Source organism: Nansenia antarctica, assembly GCF_963989245.1.
Source record: "Nansenia antarctica genome assembly, chromosome: 4".
NCBI lineage: Eukaryota > Metazoa > Chordata > Actinopteri > Argentiniformes > Microstomatidae > Nansenia > Nansenia antarctica.
In genome coordinates, this window is record NC_137689.1 from 11,365,065 (window position 1) to 11,385,384 (window position 20,320).

At 43.7% G+C, this 20,320-nt stretch overlaps 1 protein-coding gene across 1 annotated transcript; it reads right to left on the minus strand.

The window, feature by feature from the left end:
* Positions 1-679: 679 nt before the first annotated feature.
* mylk3 (myosin light chain kinase 3) lies at positions 680-19,480 on the minus strand (the record flags this gene model as incomplete). Its single annotated transcript, XM_080528127.1, has 13 exons — positions 680-754; positions 1,088-1,223; positions 2,132-2,284; positions 3,758-3,886; positions 4,226-4,296; positions 4,441-4,582; positions 4,831-4,940; positions 5,810-5,903; positions 6,995-7,100; positions 8,464-8,927; positions 16,582-16,948; positions 17,359-17,446; positions 18,932-19,480. 13 exons carry the CDS (start codon positions 19,478-19,480, stop codon positions 680-682), a joined length of 2,484 nt encoding a protein of 827 aa, XP_080384253.1.
* Positions 19,481-20,320: the final 840 nt, after the last annotated feature.

Here is a 20,320-nt window from a genome sequence, read left to right on the forward strand (position 1 = left end):
ATTCTCTCTGGTACCTTTCCCAATGTAGAAGACAGCAAATGGTCTGTCAGTGGTTTTGAATTTATTAAAACATGGCTTTTTGATCTTAAACTGGTGCTTGTGCTGTTCTCTAGGACATGTTTTTCCTCGAGATCCCGTAATATTACAATGATCTCCATATTTGTATCCTGAAAAGAGCCCCACATTAAGTCCCAGATTATGCGTGTTGAAAAACTGATCGAGAGTTAGAGAGTTAAACATGTTTTTGTTGTATAGAAATAAGCCGGCTTCACCTTTGAGGATTGTCCAAGCGACGCTCCTCCCTGTCATTGGCTACGGTGATACAATGTACATGCATGCAGCACAAACTGTTAGACTTGGTTTATCACTCTGCTCTGACCTGAGTTATCTAGTCAGCCGTAGTATGCGCTGTATCACCAGCCACCCACACGAACAAAACTGCACATAGCTGTGCACAGTACAGTATAAAAAAAGTGATTTAAACACTATATATGTAACTCAATGTCAATCGTTGTAGACCTATGCCAGATACACAGTGCAGTGCAGAGGACGTCCTCCCTATTGCCACCGTCCAGCTAGCACAGATGGCTACATATAGGACTTGCAGCACTGCAGCCATAGGAGAGGGGAGCGGCACAACGTCTCAGTCTTTAGGGTGATAGTCACCCCATAGCCAGTGCTATGCAGGGTTGATCGATCGATTCTTGTGAAACCTCTTCAGCCTGTTCGCTGCAGCAACCACGTAGAAGTGTTTCTGCAAGGAAGTCCACATGTAAAATGACATTTAGATTATGAAGACCAATTGAGTTCTCCCCCCTTAAAATGTATGTTTATGTTTGAATCATAGTCTCTAGATTGTACACACACACTGGAACTCATTTGAACTATTATGTAAACCTCTAAAGGGTATTTGATGTGTGATAATCCTGCATAATGTATGAGGTTGCGTCCCAGATACAGATACTGTACAGCATCTTAATAATGGAGATTCTCCACTGAATGTGATTTTTTGCCAGGATTTGGCTTAATCTGTGTCCGGGAAACTGCCCCTTAGGTGTATGTGAAATAAACCATCCCATAGGCCTACCTTCCACTGGCGATGAGCAGCTAGGTAGCGCTGGAGCTTGACCTGGGACTTGAGCCTCACCCGATGCAATTTGGCCTTCTCCTCCAGGTTGTTCAGCCAGCTGTGTTTCATGCAGCCACAAGCACTGAGACGACTGCTACAGTACACACCCATGACACAGAGAGGAGAATCAAGACACAGGTATTATGCAAAGCCCAATTGGCCAATCATTGAAACATGTAACCTCAAATGTTGACCTCAGACCATAATATTCACTCAGCTTCATAGTATGATAATGTAATAGAGAGATTGATTAGTAGTACATACAATAGTGGTACCTTTTTGAAAAACAAGCTGACAAATTGAAATACAAGCCCCAATTCGGAAGATATTCAGATTTGACACCGCAGGACTCAACATAAAACAACAAGTTGATACAGTTCCATGCAGGAACAGACTAGGGGATATTTATTCTGAATCCAGGCACACAAATTCACGTTTGTGGTGTAGCAGGTTAAATGACTGTGTTGACGTTTCTTTTACAGATTGCGCAAGTATCATCCTGGTATAGCAGGGCTGTCAGGGAGATGCTTGGGTTCTATGGACTGCAATTATATAGCGCCTTTATCCAAAGGCTTCTCATTCATCCATTCACACACACATTCACACACCAATGGCTGCAAGCTACCATGCAAGGCGCCGGCCCGCTCACTGGGAGCAATTTGGGGTTCAGTGTCTTGCCCAAGGACACTTCGAGGGCCAGCCGGGGCTCGAACCGCTGATCTGCCAATCTTGCGATCATTAGACGGCGGCTCTACCTCCTGCGCCACAGCCGCCCCCGGGTTCTACACATAGGGGACTCAGGTTTGAATCTGCCACACAATCGTCAAGTAAAATGAGGCCTTATTATGGGCTGGTTTCCCGGAAACAGATTAAACCTAGTCCTAGAATAAAAAGCATCCTTAATGGAGATTTTCCATTGAAAGTCATTTAGTCCAGGATTAGGCTTAATCCACCCCTATAAATCCAAGGATGAAAAGATTGAAAGACTGAAATTTTAGTTACCATTTGGTTGGAATTAGCAGTCTGGTGATGAAGTCCTTTGCCTCCTCTGAGACATTCTCAAACGCTTCAGAATCAAAGTCCCAGTTGGCGTGAAGGATGTTGTTCATAGTCTCTGTGTCATTGTCCCCCAGGAATGGAGACAGTCCACTCAAACTGAAACACCAACAACATATTCCTCATTAGTCACTTTTTAAATAATAATAATAATAATAATAACTTTATTTGTATAGTGCTTTTCCTGCAAACGTTGCAGCTCAAAGTGCTTTAATCATTATATAATCTTAATTTAATTATTTTGTAACTTAAATGCAATATTAAAAGGATGGGTTTTTATAATCTTAATTTAATTATTTAGTCATTTAAAGGCAATATTAAAAAGATGGGTTTTTAGTCTTACTACATAGTTTAGTTTTGTACATACTATACAGTATGTAAACAGGACAAAAAGACAGACATGCATATGAATGAATCAGTAGTGCCCTGCTGCCAGTAAGTACTTGAAAAGATCAACTAAAATAATTAAATACCGCCCCAAGAACAATATGTTATAGTAATGAGCTCCCATATAGAATGGATTTATTATAGGCCAGGTACTGTAGGTGTCGGCATTGTCTTTGAATATTGATTGAACCCAACAATCGCAATAGGCCACTGCTACAGTACATCCTTAACTACACTGACAACTGTGAATACTGTAACAATGCATGGTTACTGTAGAGCAGTTGTGACATACACGTTCCAGTGGAATTAAAACAAGACACACTCACACATGCTCACTTGAAATAGAAAGTAATAATTCAATTAGCACTATGGAGCCCAGGGTAGTGCTAGGTATTCAGGCAAGCTGGCGGCGTGTGGGACAGGCACACATTCTTATTTTGGGCGAGCCCTCCTAAATCTCCTCTGACAGCTGTCAGGTTATCAGCCATTAATTGAATCAGCACGGTCCTGAGAAAATAACCAGGTCGTCATTGGGCGGCCGGGGGAGTGGTTAACCCGGGGTAACCCACGGTTGAGGTTGAGGGTATGGTGCCTTAGCTGCACAGGGTGTTATTGTGAGTGACAAAAGGGAGACTCGATGGGATTATTTATTTTTGGGGGGGCAGTCCCACTCATATTTTTCATTTTTATTGACAGATACAGTAGAGATTTAGACAGGAAGGATGGGTGAGAGAGAGAGGAGGGATGACATGTCCCCGGCCGGAATCAAATCATTACATGGTCAACGCTTAACCCACTACGCCACCTAAGTGCCACGATGTGATTATTGATGGGTGGCAAGATCTGTTTGGGTTCAGCATGTTTTCAGTAGCTGGTATACTATCGATTGACCCCTCTTACAATAGACCAAATCCTTGTGTCACACGGTATGGCTGCTGCTACTGTTGCTGCTGCTGCTGCCCATGTTGTGTGTGTGTGTGTGTGTGTGTGTGTGTGTGTGTGTGGTTGGGTCGGTGGGTGGGTAGGTGTGTGTGGGTGTGGGTGTGTGTGCGTGCGTGCGTACTTGCGTGTGTGTGTGTGTGTGTGCGTGCGCGCGCGTGTCTGTGTGTGTGTGCGTGTGTGTGTGTGCCTGCGTTCGTGACTGTCTGTCTGTCTGTCTGTGTCAGTGTGATTGAGGGTACTCACAGCATATACGTAATAACTCCCACACTCCACATGTCCGTCGGGAATGAGACAAAATCATAATTGATGACTTCAGGAGCTAAAAATTCTGGGGTGCCAAAATTGACCTTTAGTTTCTCCCTGGGCCTGTATCTGCAAGGAAGAACACAGGTATTGGAAAAGAAGAACTTGTGTGTAAGACAAAGTACTGTCACGACCCAAGCTAGTGTGTTACAAGCACGGCGAAGCACTCATCTTAATACTTTTGTCACTGTTGCCATGGTTATTCCATCCAATGTTGAACAATGTGAAAAGCATATTAAATGGACGAATGGATGGTTTCTCTCAATTCTGGATCACAGACATCTGTGCACTGCATGGATAACATCAGTTTATATACAGTGCTGCAGACCTTTCCTGTAAAGTCCACCTACAACCTGTGGTTCCAATAGACAGTCATGGAAAAAATGGGTACAATGCTGAGAAACTTACTTTCTGGCCAGACCAAAGTCTATGATCTTGATCTGGTTCCCTGTGGAGTTTACACACAGAATGTTCTCTGGCTGGGGAGAAAAGGGGAAATGACAGAGAGTCAGAATAATCTGGTCTGGGACTGGGAGTGATATTTCCTATAGTGGATTATTTGTGGAACATGTTATTGGAGAGTAGACACATATAACGAAACATGATATGAACGTCTCTTTTACCTTGAGGTCTAAGTGGAGAATGTATTGCTGATGGAGGTACTGTACACCCTCACAGATCTGCCTAGTAAACACAATGGCATCTAGCTCCGTCAGCTGGTAGTTCTCGTCAACAATTCGGTCGAACAATTCGCCACCTTCCACACTGTAAAGACAGGGAGTTGGTCATGGCTGTAGAAAAGCAATGGCATGCCAGCAAGAACCAAAAGAGAAGCATTGCGGAAATTGAATGGGATAGAAGCTAATTTCCTCCAAGACAATGGCCTGTAGCCTGGAGCAATGTTGTAATAGAAAACAGGCTAGGACTAGTTTCAAAACATGTCCTCTTATGAAATGTTACTAGTGCTGCAATCTCTTATTGTACTCTTGTGAGAAATAGAGAAAATAACTTACTACTCCATAATGAGTGTCAGATTTGTTCGTGACTCAAAGGCATCATAAAGCTGAATCAGATTCACATGGTTTAGTTGGTTCATGACCCCAATTTCATTCTTCACTTCGTCCTTTGTTACCCAGGAGGGAGGGAGAGAGAGAGAGAAAGAGGGAGAGAGAGAAAACATGACACTCATGGATCAGGACAAAATCTTAGTAGTCTCTGAAGGGCAATTATCTGCTTCGATTACACTGCAATGAATTGCGAATATTGCTTGGATGAAGAAGGACCGTAAAAAATGTAAATGGATGTAAGTGGATATGAGAACACTTTGAAATGCAAATCAAACAAAAACTCAATCTCATACAGTAAATGAGTTAATGATCTAGATTCTAGAACATCCAACATCGGATAGATGGAACATATTGTAATAGCATATAAATGATGTCATCACATGGCCATACAGTAGTAGCATGCCTAGATCACAGTACTGTAAGAGTTACTTTCCATTATGGTTTCTCAGGATGTGACAGTTCGATTAGATCAGATGGTTTATCTTATCTGATGAGCACTACAGAATAGTGAGTCAGAGAGTCGACTGATCCCAGAACTCAGATTTTAATTAAATAATATATTCTAACATTCTAACATTGGCTCTGACAAGAGTAAAGTCATAAATTCAGCGTCAAGTAGGCCACTCACTCAATGTGTCACGAAGGACAAGGTCTTACATTGCAACAAAAATGAAAACTGTACAATGGAACCAATGAAATGAAAAGTGTGTGTGTTTGTGTGTGTGTGTGTGTGTGTGTGTGTGTGTGTGTGTGTGTGTGTGTGTGTGTGTGTGTGTGTGGCACTTAAAGCCGGTGCCTGAGAATTGCTCACATAGAATCCTAAATAAACTTAAAATCTAAGAGAAGGGTACAATGGGAGGGGGGGGGTCAAGGTGATGTGGGGTAGAGACAAGACGTGGCTTTGTTTTTGTTGCTGTACACTCACCCTCTCTCTCATTCCCTTGACTTTGATAATCTTTGCAGCGAGGGTCAGGCCTGACGACAGCTCCGAACACTTATGTACCTGACCAAAACGACCCCTATGGAAACACAGACATACGTAGATAGAAATGTATAAATACCATCATACATGTCAAGGCAACATGTGAGAACATGGACATGTTAATAATCACCTATGGACATACATAACAATACACTGACAAAGATATCAAAGAGTCGGACACAGACAGACTTGCCGAGCTCTGTAGACATACGCTGACCACCACCTGCTTTCTCCTCTGCTATCATTTGAACTCCATCATCAACATACATGGACAGTTGATCAAAATCCAGCCTCTTTTAAGAAGCTACAGAGCAATTTCACCGAAATGGTCCATGACCATTAAAATAAAGGGGGCTACGCAAATGGACACACAACACCTCCCTAAAATAAACCCTGTCCATGACAAGCATAAAAGCAGGCCCAGTGCTTATTTGTGGACTCTGTTGGGGATTAGCCATGTCTGTGTTGCCAGTTGCTCAGCTCTGCTGATATGTGCTATCTATCGCTCCCTCTCCTGCCCATCGCACGCTATCGCCGCGCTGCGCGGTCTGTCAGTCTGCCCCTGATTATCTGCGACGAGTTACCGCTGCGCCCCCCAGAAAGCTGCTCTCCTCTTGTGTTATCTGAATCTGACTGTCAGCCCATGTAATTGGCTAGATGCCAACCTGACAATGTAATAGTGATAGCCATAGGTTAAAAATAACAACTTGTGACCCTTCGCTGTACAAGTCTGTTGTATTTGGAACGAACAATCGGAGGGTGGTGGTGGTGGGAGGTTGAGCTGTAACATGCAACACCTCTCTCCTCAGAATAACCACATTTGCTGAATTCTAAATCAGCACCTAGCCTCATATCCCACCTGTCACGCCTGTAAACCTGAGAGAAATGGTTAGGCGAAAAAAGCGATATGGTAATTGATCCAGCTTGCCTTCTGATAGACTAGGTGGAATTTTCGCCCTCTTGCTTACACATAATGCAATCCTTTCAGATCTACAGAGGTGGCTAGGGGTAGGGCCTAGAGTCTAGAGACCAACTTGGCATTCGACCATTCTCTCCACCTCTACGTTTTCCCTGAGGTTTTCCACACCACTCTTGAGGGTGGATTACAGCCAAACGAACTGGACTCACCCTCCCAGAACCTCATTAGGCTTGACAGCGTAATACGAGCCCATGGGGACCTGCTTGGCACTCACAATGCGGTGCTCAAAGGGAGCGGGTGAAGGTGGGCAGTCATCTGTAGAAGGAAGATCAAGAATTTGTTGGAGGTTGACAGATCATGATGAAAGCCTTTTACACTTTTTCACCCAATAAGACGTAAGAGTACCTCACTACCCTACTCATAACTACCGTACTACTCAATTAATGCTGTGTAATGATAATTGGTTTTCGATGTTTCTTTTGCACATCTCCATCAGCTTTACTGTATTAGGTCTAAGTGAAACGTAGCTGACCAGCCACAAAGTGTTGGTGGTGTTATAAAAGATGGAATTACTCTATAAGCTCAGACATTGCCTCTTTAGTTGGTTAAGAAGCTGAAGTTGTTTTTAAATGACTGTACCTCTATGGAAAAAGTTATAGGAAATTACCTAGTTGGCATCGTCTCTAAAAACCAAATAACATGACAAGATCCTCCTGTAATCTCCACACAGCCTATTTTAGAACTAGTAAAGGCTAATTCTCAATGCATTACATAGGTACATTTTTCTGGAACAAGCCTCCAAGATCATCTGAAAGATTAGCATTTATCAATTTAAACACCGCAGTCATAAAAAAATGAAAGATTAATCTCAATAATTTCAATAATCTCTTCAATCGATGCCTTTCTTATTTTCATTAACCTGAATTTTTTTGAAACATCTTTCTCACAATGCATATTTTAGACTAGCCAACAATAACTTAATTTTGTTTAATTTTGTTATTAATGTTATTAATAGAAGAACTCAGCTGCCAGGGTTCTCACCACCACCAAGCCCTGGCAGCACATCACTCCCACCCTCAATCACCTCCAGTGGCTTCCGGTCAAGTCCCGCATCACATACAAAATCCTCCTTCTCACCTACAAATCCCTCCACGGATGCGCCCCCCAGTACCTAACTGACCTTCTCTGCCAACATACCCCATCCCGGAACCTGCGGTCTTCAGACATGGGTCTGCTTTCCAACCCCCGCACCAACCTATGGACCTTCGGGGACAAAGCCTTCAGTGTGGCAGCACCCACCCTTTGGAACTCTCTCCCCACAGTGATCCACAAAACTCATCTGTTTACAAAACTCATCTGGGCCTTTGGCCCCTAGTTTAGTTTTGTTGCCGTCTCTGTGTTTTTTCCCTATGTCTGACTTTCTGTCTGTAAATTCTGTAAAGTGTCCTTGGGTTTGTGAAAGACGCTATATAAAACCAATATTTTCAAGAGAGGCTTTTCAAGAAGCCCTATTGTGTTTATTAACCTCCCCTGCACAATTTGCCCTTTCATTTAAATAAATAAAGGGGGCCAGCATATGAATAATATGTGTGCTGCCCCCCCCCATATATACCAATTGCTTTTAGTTGCAAGCAACAATGCTGAAAATGACAATGAAATAGTTTTGTACCACACTCACCGATTATCAATAACTGTGCATCCGGAGCTGATCCCTGGGCACTTGCTGTGGAGTTTTTAGCATCCAACGAGGAGGAAGTTGTCTGTGGGCTTGGCTTTGCACATTCTATCACTGTCTCAGGCTCTGGCTGAGTTGGAGGATGTGTCTCTAACCTGACCTGAGGGCCAATTGTCACTTGCTCTGTCTCTGGCTGGGCCACGCCCACGACACTGCTGTCCTGGCATAGCTGTGCTACCATGGTAACAGCTTCCTGAGGCCTGAGGTCTACAACCTTGGTAAAGACCTCGTTTGAGGCGTTGTCCTTGTTTTTAGCAGGAAGAAGAGCACTTTCAGGGAACTTCTCCGGCTTTAGCTCAGCAGCGGTGGAGATACATGCTTCAGATACAGCGGGCTCTGGAGAATGAGGAACCTCTGTCTCCTTGACAACCTCACTGAATGTAGAACACTGGGTCACATCAAGGGTCCTGGGAACATAGGAACAGCACATATGTTAACTATCATTGCATTGCAGTGGATGATCAAAGCATGTCGAAATGGTACATTTCTTACAAAACCAATGTTACAATGCGTTATGTGACTCCTTTTAAGTATTCCCCTCTACCATTACACAGAGGGCACCTCTGTTGACAACAAATTGACAACAACAGAGACACACTTTGATGTTTCGAATTGGCCTTAACATAATGGACCTCATGCATTTAACAGCACACTGACACTTCAGAGCCTATTAATAGAGACATGAAAAGAACGCGAGGAGACAAATCATGTACTCCCTGTGTGCTTTTGTCGTGTATTCTTATTGGTTATGAATCAAAGAACAGTTAGTTTAAGACAATTTAATCAGTTACAGGCAGATTTATACATTACATGCGTTCCCCATGGACCTCGGGTGGGAAGCGCACGCTCCCTCTCTCTCTCTCCCCGTTCCGCTCCAGAGGGGAGGGGCCAGCGTGTATGTGTGTCCCTGCCCAACCCCCAAAGGTCCCTGCTGGTCATCTGGTTGCCATAGAACCCTCATTGCTAGAGGGCATCATGTCCCTGCATGCCCCGGTATGTGTGTGTGTCTAAAACATACTACATATTCATACATAGATCATACATACTCCAGAAATATACGACACATCCCCCCTCGGACCACCCAGAGGGTGTTCCGAAACTAAACTACCATAAAACAAAAACAAAAACACAAAACCCCACAAAACATCCCCAAATTTTTTTTTTTTTTTTTTTTTAAATAAAATTAAAAAATAAAAAATAAACAACAACAGACAGAAAAACTACACCAACACACAACACAAGAAGCACAATAACACAGACCAACCCAGGACCAGTATTAGGAACCAAAGATATCATAAACAAAAAATAAAAAACAACCAATAATAAAAAGAATTTTGAAAATAACAATCACAATTAAACTAAACACAGTTCATCATGCACAAATCAATACAGAAACTTCCAACGACCGATGTTTTCTTTGTCCTTGAAGCGTCAGGGTCAGAGGTTACTAGCACTTGTACCCAGTTGGAGAACAGCCTTTACCGCTGTCTCAGATTGATAACACTTTCATAGTCAGGAGCTTTCCATTTTCGTTGCGCTAGGAACAGAACCTCTCTCCTAGCTTTGTATAACCACCACATCACTTCTCAACTGACCTCAATCACACGATATAGAAACAAACAAACAATACACAAATAATGACATTCAGTTATCATAACACATAATTCTCCAACAGTAAGCATAGGACAAAGGGAATGCATTAATGCATAGATCTTCACCTCAGGTGAGGACTAGTCTTCTGAAAAGTTCATTAACGTGGACTGAGTGACTGATTTTCCAAAAACAGTCAATGAGGCCCTGTCTCCTAAGAAAGTCAAAAATCATGTCTGCTATAATAGGTGCTCCTATCTTAGCAAAATAAGTTTCCCATGCCCCTAAGACCGTTTCCAGCCATGCTATCATCTGCTGTCCATTCCCGTCGTTCCCTTTGATCTGCTGCTTCACTACCCTATTCATAGTCTTTAATCTTTTCCTAACTGGTCGTCGTCCGTCAGTGTCATTGAGGTTCAGGCAGCCGCCTGGTCCCCTCCCACGCTGATCAAGGTCTGGGGAGTCGCCCTCAGCATCATCTGAAGCATGGTGCAGGCACTCGCCAGCATCCCCAGTAGCACAGGTGTCCAGGCTTTGGACACTCCCAGGCTGGACCTCCAGACTGTCAGCACTCTCTGCTTCGTTGGTTTCTGGTTCATTGGCATCTGGACAGCTTTCCACTGTCCCCTCGGTTTCAGGCACTGCCGGTAATGTCACTGGCTGTAACACTGGCATTGCCACTGGCTCTGGCAACACCACAGCATCTCGTCGTAGCTCCTCCTTCTCAGGTTCTCTGGGGACCTCGGCACCTGTTGGCACAACATCCTGCCTACTCTGTACATCCACCCCCCTGTCCACCACCCGTGGCCCTATTGGGGTAGGGATATGCCCAGACACCACTGGTGTACCCACTCTGATGTTGTTTCTCCAACAGACCCCACATTGACCTAAAGCATGGTCAATCTGTTCCATCAAATATGGACTCCAAAACCCATATTCCTTGGTGATCTTGCGTCTTACCTCCCCCCTAGCCACATGTGCTAATCCATGAGCTTCCCGTATTAACATGCCTATTAAATCTGAGGGTGCTACAACCAACCCCTCATGATTCCTCCATAGACCTGTGTCATCCTGACTTGCCCCCCTTGCTAGCCAAACGTTCTTGTCTAACATAGTTGCTCTACTCTGTAACATCAATAAATCCTCAAGTGTGACCATGCCCTGTAATTGCTTTTCATGTGTGACCAGAAGACCTTTACCTGTCTTGTCTGCTCCTGTAATGGCTTTGGCTGCATCCTCTGCAGCCCTGTTACCTTGTGTGACATGTGATGAGTCAGACCTGTGTGCGGCACACTTCACTATGGCTAATTCCTTTGGCTTCATCATGGCTTGTAACAGCTTCATGATCTGTGCGTGATGCTGTATAGGCGTACCATCAGTTCTCTTAAAACCCCGCCCCCTCCATACAGCTCCATTAAAATGACAAACATTATGTGCATAGGCAGAGTCGGTGTACACTGTCACTCTCCGTCCGGTTCCCAAGTTGCATGCTTCCGTGAGGGCAATCAATTCAGCCAACTGAGCCGAGCAAGGCTGAGGAACTGCCTCAGCCTGTTCTACAATAAACTTTGAATTCTGTGCTTTAACTAAGGAATACCCAGCGCACAAAGTTTCTCCTACCCCGTAACAAGACCCATCAACCCAATATTCTATATCAGCTCCCTTTAAAGGCAAAGCTTGTAGGTCTGTTCTATGCTTAATCACTCTGGCTGTCGATGGAATCTGAACACCGGATGGCACCGTCACCTGACAGCCGTCAGGTGTGCATTTTACTGTACAGTTCAATTGGCATAGAGCATCTCTCCCTAGCAGCCCTGTTGGCGTGTGTTCTGACACAAGTGTTGACAGAGTTGCTCTCTGTCCCTTGTACTCTAAGTCTACAAGCTCAGTTGTAGGAATCAGCTGTTTAATTCCCTCAAATCCGATTGTCTTCACATATTCTCTAGACATAGGGAGGTGCGTGGCGCCTTCAGGCTTCTGTGTCACCACCAGCTGGCACCTCCCACTCGGATCTTCCGGGCACCCCTATAGGCCAGCTGCTGGGCCTCCGTAAGGGTTCATCACTCCTGGAGCAGGTGTAGTAGGGGGCCAACATCCTCCTCCTTGGCTCCCCCCTGCGCCCCCCTGGGGCCTGTTGCAGCAGGCACAGGCTAGATGTCCATTCTGGTCGCATTGGCATGGTTCTAGCATCTCCTTCCCTGCTGCTGTCCATCCCCCTGGTGGTGGTCCTTGGCCAGGCTGTGTGTACATCTGGTATGGAACCGCTTGCACCCCTGGTGGCCCTTGTGGGTATGGATACCCCCCTTGTGGCCCCTGTGGGTAGGACTGGTAAGTAGCAGGATACCCCCCTTGTGGCCCCTGTGAGTAGGACTGGTAAGTAGCAGTCTGCACTCCAGGTGGCTGTTGCTGTGGGGCTAAAGCCTGCACTCCCTCTATGTTCCTCTCGCTTTCAGTCAATTGCAAATGAGTCAATATTCTGAGGGATTCTTCGTCTCGTGCCTTCTGTATCTGAATGTTCTTTCGATATAACTCAACTTGATGAGCTACGTGGTCTATATAAACAGCTTTGTTCATGTGTCGTAGCCCCACCACTTCTGCTAGCTTATCCTTAACTGGGGTAGGAAGCCCTTCTTGTATTTTTTCCCTGATTATGGATTTTTCTAAGGGGTTATCTTCAGCGTCTTTCCCTGTCACACTTCTCCATTGAGAGTGCACACGGGCAACATAACCCCTGGGATTCTCATCCCCCCCCAGTGGCTTCACAATGATATTGTCTGGGTGAATGTGAGTAGGGTAGGTCTCTCTGATTGCTTTCCACAGCCTGCCTCTGTTTGCTGCGAAGAGCTCTGGATCATAAACTGATGTATTGATATATCTATGAAGTCCTGCCTTCATCAATATTTCCTGCATTGTATCCAATCCTGCAATAAAAGCTAAGAGTCTTTTCAGGTCTCCCATCGCGGCCTGCGTTCCTGTCAGTATCACGTCGACCTCTCGCGTCCACGAATGTCCTCCCTCTTGAAGAACTGGGAGTTTCTCGATCACTTCAGACAAATCTGTATGATGCCACGGATGATATTCCATCTTGTTACCCCGAATCAGCACTGGACAGTTCTTTAATGTATTTGATGACATTCGGTGACAATCTCCCTCTTTCTCCGGGCGTCTTCTCCCACCTTTCCTTTCGGCTGTGGCTATCATCTTCCTGACCTGCGCGTTGTAGCCTCCATCTGCATTGTCGTCATCACTTGAGTCTTCACTGCCATCTTCGCTGTCATCTTCCTCGTCACTCCTGTCGTCCCCTTTTCCCCTTGGCTCCTTCTTCTTCTTCTGGGAATGATCCTCCAGTGCCTTAGCATATGGAGGGGGACTGGAGGCAGGACACAGGTCTGGGGATGAAATGTTCAGTTTCTGTTCCAGTGTTCTGGCCAATTCTTTTTTCTTTTCCGGTTCCATCTGAGCTATTTTCTGTCCCTCTACCTTAAATAGATCTAAAATAGCTAACTCTAACTTGCGTTTCTCTGATCTAATCTTTCCTCTTTGATGTGCTTTGTGCCCATTGATAAGTATCTCCAATGTTGCAATTAATTGTAAATTAAGGCTGCCCTCTTTCGGCCACGGCTGTTCAATGTATGCCCAACGGCTATTCCATTTCGTAGACATTTTGCTAATTTCCCTAACAAGAGGATTCATTTTTTCCACTACAGCCATAGGGGATAACGTAGCCAACATTCCACGATGTTCACTAATATCTTTTAACAGCTTCGTGGAATTCGACCCCATTCTACTTGCTCAATATGCTGACAATATTCTATATTAGATAAGGTGTACGCTTCTTACAACCCACCTTCCTATTGTCTTGTTTGCTAAACAAATGCTAGTCCAATATAACTGTATTAGCCGTCCCCACAAAACCCTGCAACTCAGAATAACAGATTTGCCTCTTGTGTATGTCAGTGCAGTATTAACTTAAATCTAATAGCTGTGTAAGTACTTTATACTTAAATGTGTTTCCTAATTGTTTATGAATATGTGTCACTTGATTACTCATTCAATACTAATTACAGTTCTGGTCAACACAATTATTAAATCACAATGGCTGGTCACACCTAAGTATTCACCGATCCACAAAAACCCTTTTACTGCTCAACTATCAAATATGTACTATTCTGCTATTCCTTAATCAAACACTGTGGAAATGACCTAACTAAAATAAAATATGTAAATTACAAATATTAATTATAACCTGTAAAGAAATCGACTTGTTAATTGGAAAAGAATGAATGATTAATTATTAATTCCAATCTGTAAAGAAATCGACTTGTTAAGTGAAAGGAATGAATGATTAGTTAGAATTATTCATTGACACTTCATTGATGTAAACCTGTGAAGTCAATTAGCTATTATCAACATATCATTAGATTGTCACAAAACAATTGATCAAAGTTTTGTGAAAACAGAGAAATAAAATGATCTGAATAATTAATTCAATCAATTTGTAATTAATTAAATTAATTAAATTAATGTAATACATTACAATCATTTATAACCATCTATTTATTAATGTATCGGACTGTTTCATCGACCTCAGCTGTATCTCCCTGAGGATTTAGTGTTTTAAAATGTATTGTCGTATTTCGTCCAGCAGGCGGCGCCAAGCAACCGACTTGCGTATCGATTGCGCATGCGCCAGCGCCTCCGTGTAAAAATGGAGTAGGGGAAGGAGGGGCTAGTCTTTGTCCTTCTGGGGGAAAAACCCGCTGTGGACTCCCAGATCAATCTTTACAACATAACATTGCTTTTCCACAATAATGCCATCTTCCACGACACAACAACTTCACGACTATCTTTCAATCCAGTTAGACTATTATTTATCTCATTCAAATATTCTACAATGTATTCACGTTTCCCACACAGAGATGGCCTCTGTGTGTGTCCTTCCACAAGGACAAAGAAAAATGGCGTCTAAGAATGGATTCTCTGACACAGTTCTGAAGAATCGATTTCTTAGTCTATAACAATAATGCTCTTTTCAATGCAATTTAACTATTAGTTACCAAACTAATTCTCATTCAACAATTTATATGCTTTTACACAGACACGCACGATATTCCAATATCATACAACCAAATCACATCAAACACTATATTTTACAAAAAACGGGCTTCAAAGTCCGGCTCTCACCACCCACCCATCAAAGATTATGAAAAGTTTGTTTCTATTCCAACAAGATTACCGTTACACAGATTCTTTTGACTATAACTTATCTGAGATTTACAGTCTATTTTAACACACCAATCGACTAGAGAGAGATCTCTGCAGAAAATCTACCTTCTTCGTTAGATTGAAGTTTGCAAAATACTGTAAATTAAGCTATATTATCTCCTGGCTAGCTCGCCATTACTGTCGTGTATTCTTATTGGTTATGAATCAAAGAACAGTTAGTTTAAGACAATTTAATCAGTTACAGGCAGATTTATACATTACATGCGTTCCCCATGGACCTCGGGTGGGAAGCGCACGCTCCCTCTCTCTCTCTCCCCGTTCCGCTCCAGAGGGGAGGGGCCAGCGTGTATGTGTGTCCCTGCCCAACCCCCAAAGGTCCCTGCTGGTCATCTGGTTGCCATAGAACCCTCATTGCTAGAGGGCATCATGTCCCTGCATGCCCCGGTATGTGTGTGTGTCTAAAACATACTACATATTCATACATAGATCATACATACTCCAGAAATATACGACACTTTCCTATCTGACGCAATGTGGAGGTCAGTGTGAGTCAGTGTGTGCCTTGTTTGGTTTCTCTTTGATGACAACTGGTACTCAACAGGTCATCCTATAACTATTTTATTAATCCTGCAAGAGGAAGAGATGGTTTTGCCAACATATTTTTCTAATTTGCTGTGGTAGGAAAGTAAACGTTAGAAACTAAAAGTAAACTTAGATTTGGAATGAAAATACATGTTGATACGAGTGATTGCACCATGTTCAGTGGACATTGTCTATAGAGAGGTGCCGCTGTTTTTATCATGTGAATTATCAGTAAGAAAGTTACTCTATGGTTTGCTGCAGAAACGTCTAGAGTACCCAGAGCTTCTGGTTGAGATAACTGTCAACGACAGCTTTTTGTTGCTTGAAAGTTAGTGATAGCAAAGCGACATGATGAAGTTATAGTCAGTTATATACCCAGTACGCTGGTAAAGTGATTCATCATAACCCAAAAAAGTACCATATGACAACCAAACAAACATGGCAAGCTTGTATTGGAAGCTCCATAGGAGACTAGTAAATCGAACTATGTTATCTTAGTTTGTTGAGCATGGTAATATTTGCACCAGTTGCTAATATAGTTGGAAGTACATTTTTGAAAATAAAGTGTTGCAGCTTGTTTGATCTCCAAAACAGAGTCTTTTCAACCCTGTTTCAATTTGGATCCTCAACTCAACCTCCAAGTGAGGCCAGGCCACACCATACCTGTCAAGCTCAGAGACCAAAGCTTTGGTTGGCTCCTCCTCTGTCGTTGCACTGGTGACTCCCTCCTGAGCTTCTTTCTGCCCCTCTGTGCCCACGGCCAGGTCCTGAGAGTCAGGGGCGAACGTCTGGACGCGTGTGGGCTCTCTACTCTTTAAGGTGACCTCTTTGGGCTTGCGTGAGCCCTTGTTGCCCCCGTCGACACTGGCAGAGGGGCATAGGGTCTTTCTCTGTCCGGCTGGGATGTCCACCAGGTCTTTAGTGGCTGGGAGAGACTCTGAGACCCCAGGGTCAGGAGGAGATGATATGTCCAATCCTTGGTCTGGGGCCTTGACCTCCTCTGCTGGGAGCTCTACAGCCTCCTGACCATCTGTAGAAGAACAAGGACATTACGAACACACTTGGGACAAATACAGGTGTCAAGGGTTGCACTTTTGTCAATATTAAAACGAAATAAGAAAATAACATATTTGACCCAGGTCTGATTAGTATCATAAAAGGGCCACCCATGTGCATGAATGTTGTACACAACATCTAGTAGAGGCATGATAACATGCAGGTATTGTGGTCAATATGACTGCAGTGATCTAACTGGCCTCAGTCTTGCCTCTAACTATAGACTAACAGATTTGTTTTTAGTTTTTTTTTTACTAAAGGCCAGGGGGGTATTCCATCAACGTCGCTAAAGGAAAATCCAGGCTTTATCATCAAGATACGCCTGGATTTTCCTTTAGCCATGTTGATGGAATACCCCCCAGATGTAATTCAAATCTTCCAAACCTGTGGTGGTTTCAAAGGTCTCCTCCTGCACCTGAGTCTCCTGGTCACAGACTTTAGGCTTTCTGCTGCTATCTTCTGATTTAGTTTTCTGAGGAGAGAATAACATCTTTACATGTTGCAACTCAGCACTACTTCGCCATCAGATTGACCACTTTCTAACATTACAATATTAATAAGTGATTACTGTCTGTATTATGATACAGATTTAACAACGTTTTAAGAAAGTTGTCCTCCAACGAGGGCAGGGGCCAACAATTATTGTGTCCAACATTGTCCTACAAAATAATTGGCATGTATTAAACGAAAAGGAGAAAGGAGAGAGAATTCTTATCATTCCTTCCAAAGAGTGATTTAGTATTTTGGTTATATCCACTCATCATCACAACATCATCATCACACCAAATCATGAGTCATTGGTCATCATTGAGGCTAGAAGTCTCTAGTATGATGGACTGGTGCAACAATCTAGTCCAGTAATTCCCCTCTTTGAAACCAATTTGTACTTGACCAACACAGCTGGACTCTCTTATTTGTTTAGACTAAGCCAATACTAACTGGGAGATGACAGACGTAAGGGGATATGGCCTAGAAGGGAGTTTGTAAGATCAGGGTTACACTGCGGGTCATACATGCCATGCTTCCCATATTATAGTGTCTGTCTGTCCTCGTGTCTGACAGTCAAAACAATCGTGATTAAGACCAAATGAGACAAGCATATCTACACCTCAAGCCATCTAAATCTATTGTCAGCATTGAAGTTTGTTCCCAGATTATTTTTGTATGTGACACTGTAGCAAAGAATAGCATTCCATGTGTTGGACAAGAATATCAGCATGTGTGTGATGAGAATCTCACTTTGATATGAAACAGACAAGAGAGTAACACTTTACTCTAAACTTAGCAGCCTTATTATGCAATCACTGTAGTGTCATAATTTTACTACACTATTGTTACATAGTAATTTGGTAGTTACTTGTCTAACTGCACCATCTCAAAAACTGCAGCTTACTGTGCACCATCTAGCATTATTTCTCAACAATTGGACTCATATTCTAAAAACAGCTAGACACTGACTGAGGTAAATTACTTTGCACTAGACTACAATAGTTGTATCAAAACCTTGCGAGGGGTTTTCGACTGGCATTTTGCTGGACAAAAGCCCATCCTCAAATCACACTTCTTCACACTTGAGGTCACACTATGGGTCACGCCCTAGGAAAAATAGCAATGACCATTTATGGTGAAACTTACAAAGAATCACAAATTTGGTGGTCAAATCATGTCAATGTCAACTCTTAATTTTCATAATTAAATGTTTTCTTTTATTCATACTTCAACATTTGAGTTTCAAAATAAGGTAATAAACACATTTTTAAAGTGAACAAAAATCATAAAAGAAGGTTACAGTATATGGATGAACACAGAAGAAAAGATTAGATACAATAATTGTTGAGTCTACAACATGTAAATGTACAATTTTATCAGACATTCTGAATTGGCACTGGTTTGGTATGTGTCAGCTTGCAGTTGTAAGCGCAGGTATGGAAAATGTGCTGTGTATGAGTCGACTGACCTCCTTGGGACTACTCAGAAGGCCTTGTGTCCTCCAGGGCACAACACCTTTCAAGACGAACTCCACTATCTTGGAGTTCCGGAAGATTTCCCCCACATATCCCATCACCCTGTCCACAGCGGACACAGAGCTCTCGATGCCTTCTATCTTCTCCCGTTGCCATTTGCCCTCTTGCTGCTGGTCCTTTAGCAGTGCCACCATCTCTCCACACAGCACCCTGACCTCAGAGATCAAGATTGGGTCTCCTCCGCAAGCAGTCTCCGGCCTGTCACCGGCCTGGGTGGTGTCCCTGTCCTTCCTCAGCGGAGCCAGGTCCTTCTGCAGGGCCCCCATGCTCTGGCACACCATATCCAGTCTTCTGAGCACCTCTGTCTGGCTGCAGGCTATCTGCTCCACCTTGCACTCCAGTACGTTCAGCTTGACCTCCACACCTCCGAAGCTGTTCATAAGGGAGTTGGAAGGCTTTTTCACCGCACCAGGGGGGTTGTCCAGCTTACCGCCCTCGTACATTCGGGCAATGCAGTTGGTCAAAGTCGCCGGCTTACTCATAGCTCAGAGAAGTTGCGTGGCAGAGGTGAGGCGGTGAAAACAAAGGAAGCAACAGTTAATCCACCTTGCTCTGTGTTGCATAAGGTCTATTTTCATTCAAGCTTCCCTGAGGTGTCGTTTTCCTTTCTCCCTGTCAAGCGGGCAGCTCGGTTGGACACTGTTGTCTGTGTGTGCCAGAGACATGACGCCACTTAAATAAACACCTCCTCTTTGCTATCTTATCTATCCACTTGTATTGCCCCCCCCCCTCTCTCTCTCTGTGTCTCTCTCTCTCCCTCTCTCTCTCTCACCCCCCCTATGTCCAAATGTTTTTATTAGAGCAGTCCCAGCCCCCCTGCCACTGCCAAAATTCCACTTGCCTTGACGTCACTGAAACATTTAAATTCATCTCAGAAGATGCTGGTGTTGACTAGTGGGCATGCGAGGAATGACCTTTCAACTAGAGCCCCCTTCTGCCAGGATAAAGAGAGATATCTTCGGGAAGGTTGTTGTTGTTCCAAACAGTTCACCCGGAATCATGTTGCTTCACCGTTGGGATTTACAAACAGTTTGTTTGCTTGCTTGTTTGTTGGTATCTGTTGTGAAGAGTTCTGCTGGTGTTGAGAGAACGACCCACCAGTGGATCTAACCGTCCTGGTTCAGCTCTCTGCAGCTGCTCTGGTTGGCCCACAGTGGCCAGCATTGTCGCTACTAGGAACGTGACTTCGACATTGACTTTCCTTTAAAAATAAACCGCTGTAGACAGCGGAATGATGATGAACTGCTGGGCAGGAATCTCTGCAGTTGCCTTCTATCTCCTGGTGCATGCTGTTTATTGGACCGGAATGTTTGCTTGGAAAA